The 22,116-nt window shown below is 40.4% G+C and overlaps 3 protein-coding genes and 1 long non-coding RNA gene across 5 annotated transcripts; 2 read left to right on the top strand and 2 right to left on the bottom strand.

The window, feature by feature from the left end:
- Positions 1-432: 432 nt before the first annotated feature.
- LOC115746662 (protein COFACTOR ASSEMBLY OF COMPLEX C SUBUNIT B CCB3, chloroplastic) lies at positions 433-2,681 on the bottom strand. The gene is made up of 3 exons (XM_030682524.2): positions 2,529-2,681; positions 2,362-2,408; positions 433-1,016 (listed from the first exon to the last, which is right to left on the bottom strand). Exons 1-3 carry the CDS (start codon positions 2,569-2,571, stop codon positions 483-485), a joined length of 624 nt encoding a protein of 207 aa, XP_030538384.1. The 5' UTR covers positions 2,572-2,681; the 3' UTR covers positions 433-482.
- A 2,910-nt stretch (positions 2,682-5,591) lies between these two features.
- LOC115746631 (protein EXECUTER 1, chloroplastic) lies at positions 5,592-15,358 on the top strand. 2 transcript variants are annotated; one of them, XM_030682466.2, is made up of 12 exons: positions 5,592-6,184; positions 7,287-7,403; positions 7,497-7,562; positions 8,478-8,584; positions 10,631-10,712; positions 12,168-12,884; positions 12,993-13,116; positions 13,232-13,401; positions 13,785-13,859; positions 13,964-14,056; positions 14,145-14,289; positions 14,803-15,358. In XM_030682466.2, the coding sequence occupies exons 1-11, from the start codon at positions 5,741-5,743 to the stop codon at positions 14,235-14,237; spliced, it is 2,088 nt and encodes a 695-aa protein (XP_030538326.1). In that variant the 5' UTR covers positions 5,592-5,740; the 3' UTR covers positions 14,238-14,289; positions 14,803-15,358. The 2 variants fall into 2 exon arrangements, with proteins under 2 accessions (XP_030538326.1, XP_030538327.1); XM_030682467.2 differs by having other exon boundaries at positions 14,676-14,807.
- On the bottom strand, positions 10,711-11,207 carry LOC125315067. The gene is made up of 2 exons (XR_007198449.1): positions 10,850-11,207; positions 10,711-10,797 (listed from the first exon to the last, which is right to left on the bottom strand). It is a non-coding gene; the product is annotated as an uncharacterized LOC125315067 (long non-coding RNA).
- Positions 15,359-18,468: 3,110 nt separating the features above from the next.
- Positions 18,469-21,132, top strand: LOC115746591. The gene is made up of 6 exons (XM_030682417.2): positions 18,469-18,942; positions 19,038-19,133; positions 19,378-19,418; positions 19,746-19,863; positions 20,324-20,404; positions 20,860-21,132. The coding sequence occupies exons 1-6, from the start codon at positions 18,721-18,723 to the stop codon at positions 20,917-20,919; spliced, it is 618 nt and encodes a 205-aa protein (XP_030538277.1). The 5' UTR covers positions 18,469-18,720; the 3' UTR covers positions 20,920-21,132.
- The last annotated feature ends 984 nt before the right edge of the window (positions 21,133-22,116 follow it).

Genomic DNA, 22,116 nt, shown 5'->3' with positions numbered 1-22,116 from the left:
GCTGCAAGAGAAACCACAAACACTTGAGATCCTCTAGTTTCATCTCATCTTCCCTCAGACAACTTACTTTTCAGAGTTTCTTGCTGTCGGAACTCTCGGTGATAGTATGAGAAGTCATTACCTATGACCAAGCTTGAGGACTAGAGGCTTCCTGAGGTGGAGTTGGTTCCTGTCTAGTTCCTCTTTGTGACATTGAGCAGGCCCAGCAGGGTCATGCCTTGTTATATGTCACCTTGACATTTTGACCATATTCTAACACCCTTGATATCAGTTTTTGCAGAGTGAAAGCTCCCCAGAAAGTGGGACACCAAAATGCTGCGTCTACCATTCGAAAACGTCATGTTTTAGTGCCAATACATACATGACAAGAAAAGGCGGTGGCAGCAGCAGCAGCAGCATCTCTCAGACCGGGAAGAAGAAGTACGAGAAGGATGAACAAAGAATTCATCTATTATCATATACATTCATACTGCAAAAATTTATCAGCCAACTTGCTGAGACAGAAGGACAAGAAGTCCTTGTGGACCCACTAGTATTTCGTTCAGAAAGCTGACCAGTCCGAACCAAACAACTGGAGTCACATCAACTCCGCCGAGGGGAGGGATCAGCTTCCTTGTCGGTATGAGAAGTGGTTCCGTGGGAGCATAAGCAATTACATAAGGGAACTTCCCGACAGGAAGTTTCGGGTACCATGACATTACTATCCTCAAGATGAAAAGGAAAGCAAAAGCCGGGAGAAATGGGCCCAGGATCCCAATTGCTAGCTTCGCTGTTGCAGGGTCCAGATCTGCGATAACTAATCCATGTATGGTATCTGTGGAAAACTGAGAAACTTTCGGAACATCAACCTTGAAATTTCTCATGATATCATGAGAATCAAACAGGTCCCCGAATGTGGCCGAACTTGATGATACCAATTCAGCGCTAGAAGGCACTGCAATCTCCCAACATGCACTACATCTCATTGACTGAAGTTGAAAACCTGATTTTCTTCCATTGTGCCACTTGAAGCTTCTCTGCCACAAGTAGAAAGCCAGTTCACTAAGACACTATCCAACCATCTGAGATGCTATGGGCCATGTACAAGCCAAATCACATATGGTCATGGCATAGCAGAAAACATAAGCCTTTCTTATTTGTATATTGAAAACATTCCTAGGCTAAAAAAGAGAGACCTTTTCCAGACGATGAGATCGGTTGAGATAATCTAATCAGAGAGGAATGGTAAAATTTTGGAGGCTGCACTACTGACTCTGTTTTTCTCTATTGGATGAAGACAGAGCATAAAAACGCAACAGTGCAAAGCTGTGCTCTCTTCATTAGAATGAAGTAGATTTCTTGAGGCAATAGATTTTGAGTTGGGGACCTACGTGCTCTGCTGCTTATATACGGTAACTAACCTAACGAAAGCCAAATTGGATGAAGTACAAATGCTTATCAATTAATTGTTCCGGCCCAAAAACAATATATTCCAGTTTATAGAAGTACCCCTCAGAGACCAATGCCAATGTTCCAGACAAACAAGAACTTGGTCAAAATCTACACACGTCGGCGAAATTCCAAAACATGGTCAAATTTCCATATTTTAGGTATATGATCAGCATGTGTACATAAGCAGACCAGACTCGCAGAGTCAGCCAAAGAGCAAATAAACAACAAAAAATGTACATAGGCAGACTCACAAAGCTGACTGCAGAGTTAGAGGAAGTGATATGTGGAGGGCCATCAACAAAAACAGTGGTTGGTACACAGGATGAAGTCAAATTCACTCCAAATCATTGTGTATTGACCAAATGGTATTTATCCAATCCAAGAAGATGCCGCAGTATCATTTAAGATTTACGACACCATTTATGAATCTAACGGTAGAGAATCACGCCATATGCATCAAGGCTACGAAACCCTCTCGCCCTCTTCTTGTCCACCATCTACCCTCGAAAGTTTTTTTTTCTCCTCAGGCCTCACCAGTACGTTCCATGTAACATGGTCCAAGAGCAGTACATAATTCACGCCGGAACTATCAGGTACAACTAACTCGATGGAAAGGACGCAATGTTTAGGGATTACTTTTCGAGCAACGCCACGTACACTACAAAACTTTACAGAACTTAAGTTCACTAATAGCGGGTGCGGCAGAACATTCGGTTGTCTAGACTCGAAACATGAATGCGTGGTCTAGTTCAAATGCCCAATACAAGTATAAACCAAATCCCGCGAACACTCTTAGCCACACCCAGCGCTATTCTTTCGGAAACAAGATCCTACTTGATGTAACATATGCAGGATCATGGGTCAGTGAGAAACACTAAAAATGAAAAGGCACCCACAACTCATAACCAGTACCAGATCAAGAAGGCTCACTGTGGAGTGGAGCTTCAATGGTTGGGTCACCAGAGGACGACGACACCCTACCAAGATTTGGAGGGGAAAAAAATTGCTCAAGATTCATTCAAATTAAGCGCGAAGGAAGATAAAGATAAAAAAGGGCCCAATATGCGTTAGCAGAACAGGTGAGAACCACGCAGTACCTCCGATTTGAAGGTGTATACCGGGAGAGAAGCAAACCGCCATCGTCGTTGCTCTGCCTCTGCGAGCGAGCTACCGAGAGAGAGAGAGAGAGAGGTTGTGGACAAGGTGGAGGGAACGTTAACGTTTTATCCAGGACGTCGACAAAGGATGAGCCCATTTCTCTCCGAGTTGGGCCGGGATGTTCATCTGACCCGAGTCGACACGCGAACCGGTTAATGAACCGATTTGCTATGTAGCACCGATACGACACGGGACACGGGACACGACACGACACGACACGCCGACACGTTAATTCTAAAAAAATAAAGAATTTCGACACGTTGGGACACGTTTTATATTAAATATATATTTATATGATTATTTCAATTAAATTGATTTGATTTAGATTCATAAACAAATAAATAACAAAAAAGAGCTTAAAATAAATTTACAATAAAAATGGGATAAATTTTAGCCTCGTTAAGTAAGATAAGAGATCTGTGTTAAAAAAAAAAAATAGTAAGATAAGAGATCCGACTAAAAAAAGTAATATAAGAGACCTCTAACCAAAAAAAAAAAAGGTCAGATAAGAGCCAAAAAAATAAAAATAGAGTAAATAAATATTTTCCTCTTCTGCTGCTTGGTGCCTTGCAGCTCATGTGAGAGGACTGTCTTGCAGTTTGCAGCCTTTTATCATCTCCATCATCTTTCTCCCCACAACGACACACGTTTTCAGAAGTAGATCTCAGTCGACGTTTCCGATTGAAGATTGAGCCAATACGACCACCAAAACCAAATCCCAGGTAACAATCGAACCCATCCTCCGGCCCATTTCCATTTCGATCCTCTCCATCGAATTTCGCCGATTTTATCTCAGCAAAATCACTTCTTTTCACGGGGCAGGATCTGACCTCGCTCCGCCATCACCGACCTCGCAACCTACCTCGCCTCCTCCGACCTCACGTGCCGTCTCTCCCCCACCTCCCTCGCCAACGTCCTCCACCAGCATGTGCTCCTTCACTTCGTCTCCTCCGATCTCCTCCAAATCCCCCTCCGGACACGCGTGTCGCGTGCGTGTCGCCGGCGTTGACTGAGTGTCGAAATTCGGACACGCGTTGACCGCGTGTCCGAGCGTGTCCGGACGTGTCCGGCGCGTGTCCGTGTCCGGAGCGTGTCCGACACGCAAAAATTCTTGCAGGAGGAGTGTCCGTGCTACATAGCCGATTTGGTTGTTCTATTATTAACTAATCAGTAATAACTACCCCAATGAGTTTTCGTGGTTCCATCTATCATACCATGTGTAAATAGTTGAATACCACTTACATGATTTCATCCCCATTTACAATTTTTCATTTTTACGAAAATAATCTCAATCTCAATCTGAATGATACAGGTCAAATGGATGATTTTCAACTTTGATACTGGCACAAATGATGTGTATATGTACATATGAAATCAGAAATATACTGTTTCGCTTCGTCTCGTAATTTCATATGTTTGGCATACTTTCCCTAAAAAGCACCAACTTTAGGTCAGGTCTCACTTTTTATTCTATTTTTTTTTTTTGGGTCTCATAAAAGAGCACTTTTTATTCAACTTTGATACTGGCACATACGGAATAAAAAATATACTTTTTCGTTTCGTCTCGTAATTTCATATGTTTGGCCTACTTCCCCTAAAAAGCACTAATTTTAGGTCAAGTCTCACTTTTGATTCTATTTTTTTTTTTTTTGTCTCATAAAAGAGCACTTACTTTAGGTCGGGTCTCAATTATAAGTCGATGATTTTTGTGTCATACAAAAAAGCGCCAATTTGCTCTGTTTATTATGTGGAAAATGATATAATTTGAAAAATATTTTTCTAAAAGTGATCGAATGTACCGGTTAAAATAATTAGTCAAGAAAATATACCGTTGATCTCGAATAATGATGTATGTCTAAACGTTATGATGAAAATATTTTCGTCCGTATATTTTTATAAGTAACATAAGGGATTATTTTAAGAAAAATATTATCCAAACCATTCATTTTTGCGCGAACTAAATGGAGCTTAACCTAAAGACTTTTTGCTGCCTTGTGAAAAGTCACTAACCTTCGGTCATTTCCCAAATCTGAGCCCCCCATCGAGTTTTCCATTTAATGATGTCGAGAAAGATTCAACGTGCCATTCTACGAGAGCTCCGTGGAAACTCGACGGGGAACAAATTTAGGTACCGATTGAAAATGGATACTTTGTAAAAAAGAAGAAGAAGGTTTAGTTCGATATGGGGACTCGAGCTAAAATGGGTGTTTTTTAAGTGAATAGAGCCTCGTGTCTTTTGTATCATATTTAAGCACAAAAGACATCAAAATGCATGTTTTGGACAACATGGTTGCCAAAAAATGCCACCCTCTCGATTTCCTCAGTATGCATGTATAGAAATTTATTTTAATCCTATCCACACCTGACGAAACATGAAAATATCACGAAAAATCTCAAATTGATACACTTGTGATAAGCAAAGGGTAAAGATCCTACAATGGAAGACCCATGAAGTGTTTTTTTTTTTTTTTTTGTAAGGTAAGCATGTATTGATCTTTCAAAAGTGCTAGGTACAAAAGATGCCGGACACAAAAACCATGAACTTGATATGGCACCAAGTGTGACATAGGGAGTTCAACGGCAAACCGGCCGCAAAATATAACTAAGCTAAGAGGGTAGTACAAACAAGAGACCCATAAAGTGTTACGCGTTATCTAACTCAGCAATTTGATGATTAATTTAATGAAAACTAACGAAGGGTAAATTTGTCACAAGTGTACCGGTTTATGGTAAATTTGTCATAATTATACAAGTTTGGAGTTTTTTATGATAAAAAAAATAGTTTAGGATAAATTTGTCATAAATATATCAGTTTAGGGTTTTCTATGGTATTAATCTAAAATAAATGGTAGTTGAATATTCCGAGAGAAAAAAGAAAAAAAAACAAAAATCGGAGAAATTCCACGTCATCATAAGAAGGAACCTATGTCGAAAAAACCATCCTTATCTTTATTTCCTTTGTAGGCTTTTAAGCTTCCATGGTCACTACGCAGCCCGAATCATCATCATCATCATCATCGTCACTCTCTCTCCCTCTCTGTCTCCCTCCCTCGCCATCGCCAACTTCTTCTGGTCCACCTCCACCACCTACTCTCTCTCTCTCTCTCTCTCTCTCTAGAACTTGTGCGTGGGAGGCATAGAGTATTGGGCAATGGCTTCGGCGACGCCTCCGGGCCCGCACCGATTGATGTTCCCGGGCGCGAAATTCTCGCCCTGCGCGGCCACGAGGAGGTCCCTCGGCCCTCCCCTGTCGCCGTCGGCGTTCCCCTCCCAATCGCTCTCCAGGGCTACCGATTCTGCGCTCTGCCACTGCCGGGGCGGCCCCTCGGACGCGCCCTCTCCTCCCGGCGACTCCACCCCGTGGCGGTGGGGCTCGGCCATCCGGGACCTGGTGAAATCCGCCATGAGGACGTTCGATTCCTACGTGAGCGCGCGCGCGAAGGAGCCTGAGGGAGCCCGCGACGGCGGCGGCGCGGTGGGGACGGAGAGGAAGGGAGCGGAGGAGAGGGATGGGGACGAGAGCTGGGATTGGGATCGGTGGAAGCAGCACTTTGAGGAAATCGACGGGCAAGAGCGTCTGCTTTCGATATTGAAGGTGCCTTGTTATCAGCGTTCCAGTTCTTTCCTCTTTGTATCTTTGTGCTTTTTGAGAAACCATGTGTATATTATAGAGGTAGTTTTTTTTTTTAAGTGTAATCTGGGTAATTGGTTAAATTTCCGCTGTCTGTTTTGGATTTTTGATGTTTGCTAAGATGACGTACTTGTTAAAGTTCTAACGGGGTTGTTGTGTATTAAATGCATCTCTTCACCGAGTCGACTTATTCGTTGAAATGCAGTGGTTAATTTTGTTAAAAAAAAAAAAATGAAGAAGAAGAAGCAGCAGCAGCTTTGCAATTTGACCGCGGTAGCTCAAAATTGTCATGCACGTTTTCTTGTTGCCTTCGCTTTATGAGCATCCGTTTTACACTGATCAGATGCTTTGCACCCATGAAAAGAGCCTAGAGTCCTAGTCATGTCTTTGCTGGTGATTCTAAGGTAACCACTTTGATGGAAACAAATTTTGCCTGCCGAAGGAGGCTGTAGCTGTGAAATTTTTGGTAACCTGATACAGTTGTATGCTACCCCCAAGGGGTCATTTGGAGATATGGTGAAAGAGTGTTAGGATGTGGAGGAACGAGTAGGACATTCAGTATACTCAATATCCGGAAGAACTTTGAAACAGGTGAAGTTTGTGAGACTATGAACAATAATCCATGTCATGGCAATGTCATGACAACAAACTATCAGGAAGTGTGATTTGCTAAGGGTTAGTACTTCTTTTGTCTTATTTGTAGTTTGATAATAATATGTCAATTGCATGTTGACAAAGTGCCAGAAAGTATGACTATGAAAAGCTGGAAAGTATGCAGGAATTATGAATTTGTATATTTGCTAGAATGAATAAAATATTGCCTTTCCTTGAGAGTCCCTTGTGACATATTTGACGTTACAATTTACTACTTACTCTGCTATATGGACATCTGAAATGATGAGAGGGTGGTAGAAGAAATAGAGACTTCCTGAGTTGACTGAACCTGGAGGCCGTGTTAGAAACATGTCTACTAGGCTGGATTCCTTTTTCTCGAAGTTAGTTTATACTTTAACCATGCTTATCCCAAATATTAGTCAAATTTTAAATGTTTGCATTGTTCTAACAGTCACAATTAAGTAATGCTGTGCTCAAAGAGGATTATGAAGAAGCTGGGAGGCTTAAGGTGGCAATTGCAGCAGCGTCCACTGGTGACACTGTTGGCAGAGTGATGTCTTACCTGAAAGTAGGAACTTGGACTTCTCTGAATCATTTGTTGATGTCATTTTTCTCCAGCACTAACATTTTGTTGTCTCTTGTTTACTGTTTGGAATTTCAGAATGCCATAAATGAGGAACGTTATCACGATGCAGCTTTTATGCGAGATAATGCTGGTGCTGGATTGGTAGGTTTCTTTGGTACATGCTTTTACTTATTCTAAGTGCTATACTCTATATTACTCCTAGAAGTGCGTGCTGGAGTTTGGGAAAGGCTTACATTTCTTAATAATTATTCTGGATGTATCGGTATATATATTGTGATAGTTTATGATTGTGCTTTGTATCTTGTTTGATGATTCTCTGTCTATAAAATGATCACAAGTTCCTTTTAAGATATTGAAAAAAAAAAAAATATCTGGTGCCATAATCCATTATCAGCTCATCGTAGTCACTGAGATGAACTCTGTTGAACAACTAAGAAAAACAGTATTTTTAAGACTGGATAACAAGATGTTGTGGAGGAAATTAGCAATAGTATCATGAAAGGAAATAATTGAAGTGAAGCGGAACTGTAGCCCTATAATTTTCTAATTGACTAGAGAGGACGAGTAAAATTGCACAAAAGAATCTAGTAAAAAAACCAACTAATGTAAATGGCTCTATGGTTGAGATTAAGGGATTCCAGTTGAAGCAGTTGGTGGCTAAGGCCAAACTTTCACTTTCCTCAGTGCTAGTTGTTTTATTTTTTATTTTTATGCTTCAAGAGAATATTCCCTTTGACTTCAACTCATTGCCCAAGCCTGTGTATGCTGAACCATGTGTTGAGATTCAACAAGGTGAAAAAAAACCAAACCTTTTTGCATTGACAAATTCTTGCATGTTTATAATCTTCCATCCTTGAGTGCCCAAGATTCTACATAATGATAGCAATGGAAGAAGTTAGACGTTGTGTTGCTTTTTTTTTTTTTTTTTTTTTTGGTCAATTAACTCTCAGCTTACCTTGGTTTGGATTACTATCAAGTCTGGTGAAGCAGTTAACAGATTATACTTGCATCCTCATGGAATTATGTTCTTTGATTTTTCATGGTTTTTGCTTATAGGTGGGATGGTGGGCTGGGACATCAAATGAAACATATGATCCATATGGTATAATAATTCGTGTTACTGCAGAGCATGGAAGGTATGTGGCAAGGAGTTACAGTCCTCGGTAAGCTCGTTTAACTGAAAATATTATTATCTAAGACAAATTCATCGCATGCTATTTTTTTTTTTTTTTTCTGATACCAAGTGAAGAACTATTTGAATGAAAAAAATCATCCACAGGCCAAGTTGAGGCTTTCTCGGGCATAAGTCTCGAACCCTCGCAATCTATCATTTTTTCAGTTAAGTTTTCTATTTGAGCCACATTGTTGGAGGTTGTAATTAGATACATATAAATAGGTTTCACAATTTTGTTTCGCTCCAGAGGTGGTAGAGTCAAGTAAAGGCAACTATGGACCTGTCATTCCAGTCCTCTTTGACTAGTCCCTTACCTCTAAGTACTCTATGGTTTGGGGCTTTAGCAGGCGAGAGATTACCTTTTGATTTACCAGAAGCAAAGGAAGAATTAGTAGTAGGTTATCAAACTGAATATGCGGGTATCAAATTTGGGTTATTTTACGTTTCTTGAATAATAGCGATGGAGTTTTATAAATAAAAAAAAATGCCCCTTATCGGATTTGAACTGATCCTTACCATGGCGTTAATCTACCACTGAGTTCAAAAGGGCCACGTTCGGGAAGGATGAATTGCTCCCTAAAAGGAATCTATTAATTCTCTCCCAATCGGTTGGACTGTTGGGCCGCCTATAGTAACGGTTATTTTAGAATGTACCAACTGTGTTCGAAACGGTCTAAATAAGGAATCAAGATACACCTAGTCGATTGGAATTGAGAACATTCTGTCTCTATTGTTACAAACATACAAGATAATAGGACTTCCACACTGACATTGAAACAGAAAACATTCAATGAGTTTCCCAGCGTGACACCCTTCAACTATTCATGTCAAATAAAGAATACTCGATCGTATAGTTGAGGGAGGGAGGGAGGGTGTCAACTTTACATATGATGCCTGGATAAGAAGATTTGTATAGGCTATACGGGCAATCATTAGCTATTATAACAGATTCAAGACTTTCCCTACCTGGGAGATAAGTGTGTGAGATGCTGAAACTATCATAAGAGCGACAGCATGGAGCAAATGATCAAGCACCTTAGCAATGAGTTTATAACTGCTTCCCACAAAGCTGAGAGGTCGGTAGTCTCTGATATTAGTCTTTTTGAGTGTCTCCAATGTGTCATAATCTGTTAAGTTGACAGTTTGTGCCTGTGTCCTTGAGGGTAGTTTTCGTCCACCAACTTTCTAGGGAATGTCAACCATTTGTGATGATGCCTATATTGACAGGAATTCTTTGGTCAACAATAGGGTCAATGACCACGTTCCTCTGTCTTCATGGTCTTGCTAGGTTAGGTTAGGTCTCATTATGGTTCCATGTGAAAAGCATGCTGATGGCTTTATCCAGTACCTTTTGGAATGCAAGATGTCGAATACCTATTTTTGATCCGAACTATGTCTATATTTCTTCCATCGAATATGATTAAACTCTTGTGCCATCGCTGCTTGCATGTGTAAATTCTACTAGGAGAGGAATCTATACTGGAAGTGTTCCTTTTGTATGTCAAATTAAGCTGCAAAAAAAGGGCCCTGTAATAATTAGTGTCAACTGCCATGTCCTGAAGGTCCCGTAACTGATACAGTCTGTGCAAAATGTATTATCCACTGACATCTTGCCATGCCTTGTATAATTGTGCAAAATGAATCACCAAATAAAAAGGATGGTTTCTCAGTGGAAGTTCGCTTTGCAGTATCCATGACTATGAGGAAATATGATAAAAAGGGATGACTAATCAACATTAAGCTCCATGTTGGCTCATTTTGTAGATTTATACTAGATATGAAGCAGTTTGCTTGTGGGTTCCAGCTGCCAGCTGTAGCTCTGGAGTACACCTACTTGACTGGAAGCAGTCTCCGTTTTTGGTTTCTTTCTTTTTCTTTGTTTTGTTGTTTTTGGAGAGTGCGCGTGTGCGGTTTTTTTTTTTGGTGGCTGGGAGGGTGGGTTTAAAGAGAAAATTTCACACTATTCTGCTGGTTTATTGGTGAAACTCTTTGTTTCGGAACCTTGTATTCTTTGCTGAATATTGTATTTTTCCAGGCAACTTGTGACAGCTGCAGGCGGTGTTCCTTTGTTTGAAGTTTTCTTGAAGGTAGACAAGAAAGGCGAATACCAGCAACAGGTATATCCGTCGCCTGGGTGTTTGTCACCAGATCAAGATAATGTGCTCTTCATGACAGTTCTTTTCAAATGTTCTTCATTTGGATCTCTCTCTCTCTCTCTCTCTCTCTCTCTCTATCTTTCTGTGTCTCTGTGCACTGTCCTTGGCATGCTTGGGCAAACGTAGAATTTTGGTGCCATTTTCTTTGCTTTGATGTTGTAATGTCTTGCTATTGAAATCCAAGAGGTTTGTGAAGATCGCTTTTCCTACGAAGGGTGATTGTTTCACTGAAAACTTCATGATAAAAGAAAATATTTTAAAAGGGTTAGTTTACATTTGTTTGGTGGTTTAGAGAAAATGATTTCCTTCTTGGCAGAAGAGGAAGTCATTTTCCCAAATCTAAGCTTATTGTTTTTAGGCCATAAAGTTTTCCATGAGTCAATTAGTTTTCTGTTATTCAAACATTGGAAAGTTGGAAAATAATTTCCCAAACACAGTTTTTCTTCAAACAGACCATAAGATAGGTTTTTCTTTTTTTTTTTTTTTGGGGGGGGGGGGTTGGGGGTGGTGGTCGGGGTGTGGGAGGAAGAGGTCATTATAATTTGATCATAAATTCTTAATCTTCTATGACCTTGCTAGAGATCTTTATGGACACTCTGCCTCCTAACATGTCAATAATACAATAATAAGCTTATTTGAGCAAATGTTGTCTGAATATGTCTTATGGATGCAGTGTGTGATGTTCAGTGGAAATAATGACATTAGCAGAATAGAAATATCTAAATTTATCTGGATATGGTGATTGTGGTGTGTGGAGAAAGTCATTGCTATAAATAGACGACCAGAGGATATGTTTTGTCGTTATATATGCCAGAGAGGACTTATCAAAACAATAATATTGTGTTGACTAATCAACTACTGTCCGGGATCTGAGAAGTTTTGAAGTGAGGGAAAAACCCACAAACTGTTGCTTTGACAGTATTGTCAAATTGAGATGTAAAAAAAAGCCTATCCCGACAAAATTTAAAATAGCTACCCCTGATTAGTCATGACAGTTTGACATAATGGAAAAAAAAACTGCTCACAACTTTCTTTTGACGGCCTTGGGCAAAATTCCTTTAATATCCTCTATTATTACTTGAATAAGGATACTTGGCAATAGCTTTATTGCCAATTGGGCAATAAAGTTAAATCGCAAATGCCATATATGCTCTGCTTGTATTCCATCAATTGTGTTAAATGACATAACTGCCTGGATTCATGGACATGCCTCTGTACTTTTCCTGACAATATGCTTTCTTGCATGCCTACATGTGCATCGTGTCTGTGTTTTCACTTGAAAGATGAAATTCATGCCTGACTCCACTTTTGAATCTTTCATATCGTAGTAAGTTTAGTATGTGGAGTATTTTCTGCTAGCTAGACTGTGACACTTGATTTTGAATGTGTGTTTAAGGGTATTCACCTGGTTTTCAGGCTGTGTACTTGAAGCGGAGGGAAGTCATTCAAGAACCTCCTCTAGGCTCTGTGTTGTCTGTTACTGAAAGCAATAGTAATCCGGCAGACTCAATTGAGGGAAAGAATGATGTAGTCATTGCCACTACAGAAGATGATGAGGATGGTAGTGGCAGGGAAGATGGTTCTGATCTTCCCGTTCAGCTTCCTGGTTTTCAGAATATTCTGAGAGATATGATTCCTGGTGTTAGGGTCAAGGTTATGAAAGTGACAGCACCAGGGAAAGTTGACAAGGACCTTATAGCTAAGGTGATTGAGCAGATGATGGAGGATGAAGAGGAAGAAGATGATGTGGATGCTGAAAATTTAGAAGCTGATGATGAAGTTAAGAGTGAAAGTGATCAAGAGAGAGATGAGATGGAAATGGATATGATTCCCGGAATTATTGAAAGTGGAGGGCAAAATGAGCTTGCCATTAAAGTTGTTGTTGGTGGCCTTGTGCAAAAACTTTCTACCAATGTCCCTTCAAAAGACTTACTTCGTCAGCCAGCAATCCTAGAGAGAAAGGGTCATTCTTCATTTTGTTTCTCAATGATTAAGGATGTCAGTCGAAAGGTCTCCAGTGGCAGGAAACAGTCTTCGGCGGGTAGGGAAGCTAAGTTCCGGAGTGGTCGTAGTATTGACCAAGTTATGCTTGATCTCACCAAGTTCATTGGTGGGGAGAAGATACCAATGAAGGTCGTGTAAATTTTTTACTCTTAATTTGAGTAATCCATCCTTCATTTCTTCTTTCTTTTTGGTTCCAGAGGTTTGAATATATAGTTATTTTGCTTTTCAATGGTCCAGGTCCTAAAAGATGTTGGTGAATTGATAAGCCTCACTCTTAGCCAAGCTCAAAATCACAGATCCCTTTCTGGATCAACGACTTTTAATCGCATTGAAATGCCAACTTCTTTTGATCCTTTAAACGGTACTTTTCTTCTTTTTATCTACTATGGATTGTCATTTATGGTCAAAACATTACTGGCATTCCATTATACTCGCAGTAAAAGTAGATGATATCCCTATACAATTTTATTTGTCAGGGCTGTACATCGGTGCACATGGCATTTACTCCTCAGAGGTCATTCATTTGAGACGTAAGTTTGGACAGTGGCGAGAGGATGTCCAGACCAAGGATCGAACAGAACTCGAGTTTTATGAGTATGTTGAAGCCTTAAAACTCACAGGAGATCGCTATGTGCCAGCTGGAAAGGTAATTACTGTTCATGTTAAGATCGTATATTAAGATTGGATAACTGAGATAATGATAGCCCATAAAGTCATGGAGGATGACTTTGCATCAAAGTCAAATAAAGCTGGTCTAGATGGGCTTTGCAGTAATTGGCCCCACCATCCATTTTCAACTACAAAAAAGTTTTGCGGAAATGGTTTGCTTAACTATAGTGGCTGGCTATAGAGTTGAAATAATTGCCTGCTTTTTGTTCATAATTTTCAATAGCTCATAAATTTATGTCATAGCTATTGCTACTGTGCTTGGGGTTGACAGCTTTTCCTAAGATTATCTAATTAATCTTATTGGATGACCAGCATTTCCTAAGATTGTTTAATTTAGGCTGTATTCTCTTTCTCGAACAGGTGGCGTTCCGTGCGAAGATTGGTAAAAGATATCAGCTTCCGCATAAAGGGATCATTCCAGAAGAACTTGGAGTGGTATAATTTATTTTAAGATCTGAAGTGCTACTCTTCTCAACTCCTCATTTTTCGTCACCACTTGTCAAATAGATTGAAAAGCTGCCAAACTTTTGACTATTCAGATTGCTAGATATAAAGGCCAGGGAAGGCTTGCTGAACCTGGATTTCAAAATCCAAGATGGGTGGATGGTGAGCTGGTTATTTTGGATGGAAAGGTTAGTGTTTCTAATAGTCTTCTTCATCTTGTTCAGGTCACTGGATCTTCAATTCTTAAAAGTCTCCTAACAATGTCTATCCGTGCAGTACATTAAAGGGGGGCCTGTTGTTGGGTTTGTCTATTGGGCCCCTGAGTATCACTTCTTGGTGTTCTTTAACCGGCTAAAGCTTCAGGATTAGACTCGCATTGTACATAGCATCTGAGCATGCTACCATTTTCTCCAAGCATGGAGTAAGTTCTTCCTCACTTGAGGTTTAGTGGGTTTGCTGGTAGGATGCTGTCATTTAGTTCTCTATCCAGTGCATGAGTTGGACACAGTAGTCTATTTGTTGTAGGTTACCAATTAACTTTTACCATGAAGATGACGCTTCAATCCTTTGCCGGGTACATAGACATTTTTTGCTTGAGGAGATCTTTGTACCACTATCCCTTCCTCTGAAAATCCAAAATATTAGGCATGTCCTTTGGCATAACCATGCAGTAATGGTGCCTATGAAATCAACCCTTTCATGTTTGCTGATGTTGAGAGTTCTGAAAAGTTCTATTGTTGGTTTACTTTCAATTATGATTAGTGGAGCACATGTAAACCCTTAATCCCCATTTCCTTACTACTGCAGTGGATCCAGTTTCCAAAATCTCGATATAGCATTTTTTATTAACGTGTTTGTTCTAAGAGATGGCATATACCCTCTGTATGCACTTGTCTTTTGGTAGACATACGTTGAAAGTGCTGCTATTTTCCAGCTGGTTACAATAGCTACGGGCGATTTGCCTGGGGAGTGAATCACAGTGGGAGAATGCTTCTTAAGTGCTCAGATGGCCGTATGACCAGGTGCTCTCGTTAACAGGGGAAAAAGAAGCATATGCTGATGATGAAATCTCCTTCACTATTGCACTACTTCATGTCATGCTAGAGGTTTCTCGGTCAGCGATACACATGCTCGTCTCTGGCCAATTCAGATTCCAGGCTGAGGAAGTAAGCATGTAGACAGGGACACTAATGGAGCGAAGGCCTTTCGAGGTTTCCTCTTCATGGATTATCTTCAGTCTTTGCCATGCTGAGCTAAATTTTTCGCTTACCTAGTTCTTGTCTCCATCAGCTAACGTCATGGTCCCGAATGTAAATGAAGATGGGATGTGCATGACGCATGAGAAGGGTGTTTAGATGCGTTTACGGACTCACGAGATCTATCTTATTAAATTCTTATGTAGTCTCTGATGATGTCTTCACTGTTTGTGGATGGCAGTCTTCTTCTCAAAGCATCCATTTTTCTTTTTTCATTTTGTCTCCCTGTTTTCATATTTGCCTGGCATGTCTTTTCTTTTTCTTTTTTTTCCCATTCCTGTGATGGTTTTCCTTTTGAAATCTCTCTTTTATAGAGGCGCTTATAATGTAAAATCCATCCTTGAGAGATGTCCATAATTGACCATTCCTGAAGGGTTTTATGGCCAATTTTTTTTTTTTGGGCACATTTGGACATCTTGCATTGTCGGATAAAGTTGTTTTTATGGGTCTTTCTTCTTGCCTTAACCACTCTATTCTTCTTGACCTCCTAATTTTCTTTTAATCCTTACCATCTAATTAAGTTTTAAATCAAGTTGTTTCTATGAACCATATTTGAGATCGTCCACATATCATTGAAAAAGTGCTTGTGTGATATCCTTAAGTTATGTTGTACCGACACGACAGTGGATACGACATGATATGTTAACACGTGATTTCTCAAAAAATAAGTAATTTCGATATGTTGGGACATGCATATTAAATATGTATTTTTATATATGCATAATAAATTATCATTTTTATGATTTCATAAATAAATAAATAATAAAAAGGTCCCTAGAATGAATTGACATAATAATTTTATTAGACTCTGTTTTTAGTTTCTCACAAGTAATTTTTTCACCTGGTCATGTTCAATGCTTTCTAGTGAATCATCTAGTGGATTTATATACATGACAAATCTAATCAAGTGCTCTTTTTGGATTGACTCATACTTCATAGTTTTTCTTAATTGTTTGTCTACCTTTTCTTTTTCTCTTTCTGTGGCCCCCCCGGGGAGAGAAATAGAGAAAGAGGGAAAGTTTCTTATAAAATGGAGGCTCAGTGCCTCAAGCAATATGCTAAAGCTGGATTGGGTCGATGGGCCATCAGAAAGGCCCATAGGACTGTGGCAGATTTTGATTTCAAAGTATAAGATTTACCTAAATTAACATTAGACATGCGAGTGCTAGCATGTTTGATTGTGTCGGGTGTGTTTGTGTAACAGTCGTGAGACTATCTCTCATGACCAAAATTTGAAATTTGGTTACGACGAGGCTTTCCCAATCGACATCTTACTTTCAATTTCTAGAGACAAAAGATTTGGTCAGGCCAAATTAGGGCTTTTGGTCTAGTTTTTTTTTTATTTCTTGGTCGGAACCGGTGACCAGTGGGGTGCATGAAATCCATCCAGAAACAGAATTTCTGTTCCAAACCTATTTTTGGAACAGAAATCCGTTTGATAACGCAATTCTATTTTTTTATTTCCGAAACAAAAAGTTGTTTCAGAAATAGATTTGAAGAAGAAATAAGAAACAAAAATTTTCTACTTTTCCGAGAAACAGAAATAGAAATCTCATTTTTTCTCAAATACCCGCCGCCGCCAACCACCACTCGGCGGCCGCCACTACCGCCGGTCGCCCGCCACCGCCCGGTCGCTGCCGCCGCCTCGGTCGCCTACCGCCGCCCGGTCACTGCCGCCGCCGCCGCCGCCGGTCTCCACGACCACCTCCCATCGTCGGCCGGCCAACACATTTTTCAGAAGTAGAAATTTTATGTCGTTATCAAACACATTTTTTTGCTCAAAAACTCATCTAGAAACAGAAATAGAAAAAACTATTTCTAGCCGTAAATCTATTTCAGAAACGGAATGGTTATCATTCACCCCCTTAATTAGTCGCGAGTGACCTCCAACTTGTTCACGACGACATAAATTTTGAATGGACAAAATTCCTTGCATATTTAATAACAACCTAGATTATATGTGGTTTTTGCCAAAATAGTCAATAGGTAATGAGATTTTCAATTCCTCTTTCTGGTGAATCTTTCAAGACACATGATTCTTGTGCCAATTAAGTCTTAAACTTTTTTTTGATCAATTGAGTTTTAAAATTTTTATAATTGTGTCAATTCACTTCATTTGACTAGCCGCCGCTGACATGAAGTTGTCGACGTTGAAGTAGATATTTTTTAATAATATTTCTAATTTTTTAAATAAAATTTTTCATCTATTTTTTTTTTTGTTAAGGTTAGTAGGCGGCCGCTGGCAACCTCTGCCACCAGCCACTAGATGAAGGCATGCGAGCCCTCGTTGGCCGCTGGCGAGGGCCGATAGGCCATCACCCAATGGCTAGTGAGGGCTCATAAGCCATCGCCTAGTAGTCGGTAGCCTCCCGCAAGCTCTAATAAAAAAATAAAAAATCATTAAAAATTCAAAAAATATTAATTTAGTAAAATATTATTGAAAATTATCCACGTCGGCGCTAATCGCCCAAATTGACTGAATTTGCACTATTACAAAAGGCTTATAACCTAATTGATAAAAATAAAAAGTTTAGGACCGAATTGGCACAATTGTAATACGTTCATGACTTTTTAAATAATTTTCCAGTCATTTTAACCCAATTATTTCCTGATTGATTGCAAATGACATAGAACAACTTCCATTAACGTGCAATGCATGCATGTATTACTAGCGTAGATAAAAGGGCAAAAGAAGACATAGTTTGTATCCAAGGAAACATGCGGACTATCGATTGATTGTACTTTGTTTTCGAAGAAGAAAATGACATTTTCGAAATTTGGGACACGGGGTATAATTGATGTAATTGTGCAAGGTGATCTCTAAATATGAAACCTAGATTGCATATGATATTTTTAAAAGTAAAAGATGTATATAGTCATTTGACGAAGTTATAATTATTTAAATAGTTCATGAACTTTGACTCAATACACGACGTCATCTTTGGACTTTTAATTTGTTCAATGGAGTTCCTGAATTTTATCTTGAGATACAATATCTTCTCTAAACTTTTAATTTGTTCAAGATAGTCCCCGAATTTTTTGTACATGTTCAATTTAGTCTCTAAATTATACGAAAATGTTCAATATTATCCATGAGCTTGAATTAATTATAAAAAAAATAATGTTCATTTTACTACATTGCATGACTACATTAAACATGTATAAAAAATTTTAACGATCATATTAAATAAATAAAAAATTTATTGACGTAATGTGCCAAAGTGTTTTTTTTTTTTTTTTTCGCGCTCTCTCAAATGAAATTCGTGAACCTTTGTGCGACTGCCACGTGCCAGTTTCCCCAATATCTCGACCGGGACGTGTCCGTTTCCAACTGACTTCCTTGAATGGCAGGTGAAGGTATCCGGCTTTTCGCTTTCGGCAGAGCTCGAGGAGGAGGACGACCACCACCACCACCACCCAGAGAGCTTTTCACTTCCTGATCGGAGCTCGACACGCGCTCCTGCCCAAGATCGCTCGCAGAGATTCAGAGTCGGAGACACACGAAGCGCGGCGAACGGTTATGGTTCGAAGTAGGTGAGCGCGAGCTTCCTAGGAGCTGCGAAGGTCTTCTCGGGAGGAGGAGGGGAGAGAGGAAGATGGCGGGACACGGCGGAGCAGAGGAAGAGGGGGGAGTGAACTCGCATCCGCAGCTACAGCCGCATAGAGCCTCCGGGTCGGGCGGTAGGAGGATTCGGGCGAGGCCCGACACTTTCCTAGTCGTTTGCCGGTGCTTCAGCGTCCTGACCTCCCTCTGCGCCGTCCTCTGCATCGCTGTCAATGTCCTCTCCGCCATCCGCTCCTTCAAGAACGGATACGACGTACTCTCTCTGTCTATCTCTGTGTGTATGTGTGTGTGTGTGCTGTTGCTCATTGCTATCTGAGTTTAACCGTCGTACCGGGTCGTCGGCTCTAGGTTTTCGACGGCATATTCCGGTGTTACGCGGTGGTGATAGCGTTTTTCGTAGTGCTCGCCGAAACGGAGTGGGGATTCATTTTCAAATTCTGGAAGGTTGGTTTTGGTTTTCCTCTCTGAATCGTGTGGATGCATTTTGAACTGTAGTTTTGGACACGCCCGCATAAATATGTACGAATTTCTAGAGAGAATTGCACTTGCCAGTCTCTGACTATGTTCTTGATAGCTACTTGGCATGCTCGAGACGAGTCGTCGTTTTCTTAATCTCTTTTTTTGTTCTTGTTGGAGCTTGTATCTTCTCTGCCGTGCCTAACGAACAAATTTGGTGAACGTTTTCCAGGTATTGGAATATTGGGTTGGGAGGGGCATGCTGCAGATCTTGTATGTACTGTTAAAGACTCCTCCTTTTATCTCCTCTTGATTCCTTTGAGTTATCTTGTGGACCTACCAGATTGACCCACTTTCAGTCATCAATTTCACACTATCAGAATGTGAAATACTAGCATTTTGTACTTACGTTGTGGTTGATATAGTCACGGACAGATTGAGTTAAAATTGATAATTTGTCCTGTCTAGAACATGGTTTTGGTTCAAGCATTGAATAATCTGATTTGAGATATGAAAGTTCCTGGAACCATATTTGTAAAATTTAGGGGTTAAACAATCTATATACCTTGCCTTCTGAAATTGTTGTCCCTTTTTATCCAGTGTTGCGGTGATGACACGAGCTTTCCCAGACTATACTGAGGAGCAGCAAGATCTTGTTCTTCTTCAGAATATATCAGCTTATATGCTCCTTTCTTGTGGTGTAGTATATGTTGTTTCGGTAAGGTTATTGCTCTGTACTGGTTGTGATCGCATGCTCAAAGTCCAATATTGAAATTACTTCAGAGGATTTCCTGAGCATGTGTGGTAGGGTCCTGAATAATGATGTGCAGCAAAGTTGTAGCTCCACTTAACATGCCTGTAGATGTAATTGTATTGTTGTCAAATTTTACATTGGTTTTTTCTCTGTGCAACTCAAATTAATCCGAGAAGAAAACTAAAATCCCTTAGTGTTGTGGGATGGAGATATCTCCCCAGATATAGTTAGTACGCAGGCCCTTCGTTTTCGCGACAATTATTTGCAGCTTCTGATCTTTTCATGTAGTTTCCAAATTATGGTTTAATAATACCTGAAGAAGAATGTGATTCTATTGGATAAACACAGTTTTGTACTTTCCATTACATTTGGATCTGAGGAATCCAGTGATGCTTAATATTTTTGCTTTGGTATTGATGAACAGGGAATTCTGTGCATAGGCTTACTGAAACGTTCTCGACGGAAGAAAGAAATATCAAGGGAGCAGGCAGCGAAGGACTTGGAGGTAAACAATGTTTTAGTTAGTGCTCATTCTGGCAGTTATTGTGATCGTGCTAGTAGATGTAGCATTGGCATCATATGTGGTCTCCCCACTTGCGGATGATCACTTCTTATCTTATACATGATCACTACAGTGCCTAATTTCCTCTAGCACGTGCATTCACAAGCTGACCTGACCATATTCTTGCGAAAACGATTGAGTCTGCCACTGAAACAATGTAACTTCATCGTAGTCTAGTATATGCCAGGCTGATTTGTTCAATCGAACTAGCACTTAAGGACAAGTTTTCCTTTTTGTTTTAGTCTTGGTTATTGCTGGCGTTCAGAAGCGGAACTTGCTTAAAATAGGGTCAAGATTCAGTTGGCTAATTTCACATTAGTAGCCTTTGGTTTCTTTTTCTGTCTTTATTGCTTATTACGGTGAATTTGGCCTGTAACTCATATCTTATACCATCGTAGGACCTGGAGCGGCGCAGGGAAGAACTTGAACAATTGCTTATTGTGGAAACAGCAGCGTGAAGGCACTTTAAATTGAGTTACTAGCAGGACATCTTCTCCTTGGAGTACCAATCAAAAGACGAAGGAAAATGATCTTTGTGGACCATTCTCATGAGTGTTGCTTTATCTTTGTACTTGTCTTGCTGCGGCGATAGTATCGTTCTTCTTAAACTTTTGTCCAGTGATGTTTGGCAGTTGTATGGCTTCTGTAAAGTAAATCTTTCTTGATTCTTTTTGTTAGAAGTATCAAGGTAAAGTGGTCTTTTGGGTTTATTTGATTCCAATGTATAAATACTACTTTACTGAATAATATTATTAGCTTCTTTTTCCTCTAACATTAACCCTAAACACAGTCGTTTACCGCCGTTAACCACCAAACACAGCCACCAACCACTACTTAATCACCGTCGACCACCCACCGCTTACTCATCTTCGACCATTGACCCTCTTCCTGCGACCAATCCCCTCCTCACCAGAATCCCCAGATCTAGCGTCGCCAGGCCCCGCGAGCACAAACCCAAGCTCGCCCAGATCCAGCGACCCTTGCAAGGGTGTCACTTAGGCCGGCGAGCCTAGCTCTGGCGTCGCCCGACCTCGACTAGGCCCGGCAAGGCCAGATTCAGCGTCGCCGAGACCTGCTTGCAGGGACGTCGCCCAGCTTCGCTTAGGCTGGCGAGTCTAAATCTGGCATCATCCATCGTCAGTGAGCCTTGCAGGGACTTCATCCAGCATTGTTGAGGTGTCGTCCATTGTCAGCGAGCCCAGATCCGGCATTCTGCCTCTCGGTTTTGACTCTTCAGCCCCCGCAGCCCCTCTTTTGCTTGGCTATGGCTCCATAGGTTTGATTTTTTGGTGAATTAATGGCCATTACAGCCCTCTGTTGCTCTGTTGTGGCTCTACAGGTTCGTTTTTGTGTTGGATTGATGGTTATTGAGTCTCAAAGACGGAGCATTGAAGTGTTAGCTTGTTGATTAGGCTTGAGGATTATGTGGGTAGCTCTTAATTAGAGATACTGATCTGTTTGTGGAATGCTTCTGACTTTTTGGAGCTGACGTGACGCTGGGTAGGTGAATTTTTGGGATTTTGGAGTTGATTATTTGGGATTTTGGTGGGTTATTAAATTGTTAAGGATGGGTGATCCTGATAAGAGTAAAGTTGAGGGTAGTTCCGAGAAAAATAATTCTGTGATGACCGAGGTGATTTCGTCCTCGTCTAATT

This window comes from Rhodamnia argentea, chromosome 5, assembly GCF_020921035.1.
Source record: "Rhodamnia argentea isolate NSW1041297 chromosome 5, ASM2092103v1, whole genome shotgun sequence".
In the NCBI taxonomy this organism is placed as follows: domain Eukaryota; kingdom Viridiplantae; phylum Streptophyta; class Magnoliopsida; order Myrtales; family Myrtaceae; genus Rhodamnia; species Rhodamnia argentea.
This window is presented reverse-complemented; position numbering and strand designations above follow the sequence as displayed.

Bases quoted from the DNA above. Each gene is read 5' to 3' on its own strand.
- LOC115746662 (XM_030682524.2), bottom strand. From the start codon at position 2,571: ATGGCGGTTTGCTTCTCTCCCGGTATACACCTTCAAATCGGAG. The intron at 2,409-2,528 runs GTACTGCGTGGT...AAATCTTGGTAG, and splicing joins TATACACCTTCAAATCGGAG to GGTGTCGTCGTCCTCTGGTG. The intron at 1,017-2,361 runs GTGAGCCTTCTT...TACTTGTGGCAG, and splicing joins CATTGAAGCTCCACTCCACA to AGAAGCTTCAAGTGGCACAA.
- LOC115746631 (XM_030682466.2), top strand. From the start codon at position 5,741: ATGGCTTCGGCGACGCCTCCGGGCCCGCACCGATTGATGTTCCCGGGC. The intron at 13,117-13,231 runs GTACTTTTCTTC...TTTATTTGTCAG, and splicing joins TTCTTTTGATCCTTTAAACG to GGCTGTACATCGGTGCACAT. The intron at 13,860-13,963 runs GTATAATTTATT...TTGACTATTCAG, and splicing joins TTCCAGAAGAACTTGGAGTG to ATTGCTAGATATAAAGGCCA.
- LOC115746591 (XM_030682417.2), top strand. From the start codon at position 18,721: ATGGCGGGACACGGCGGAGCAGAGGAAGAGGGGGGAGTGAACTCGCAT. The intron at 18,943-19,037 runs GTACTCTCTCTG...CGTCGGCTCTAG, and splicing joins CCTTCAAGAACGGATACGAC to GTTTTCGACGGCATATTCCG. The intron at 19,134-19,377 runs GTTGGTTTTGGT...AACGTTTTCCAG, and splicing joins TCATTTTCAAATTCTGGAAG to GTATTGGAATATTGGGTTGG.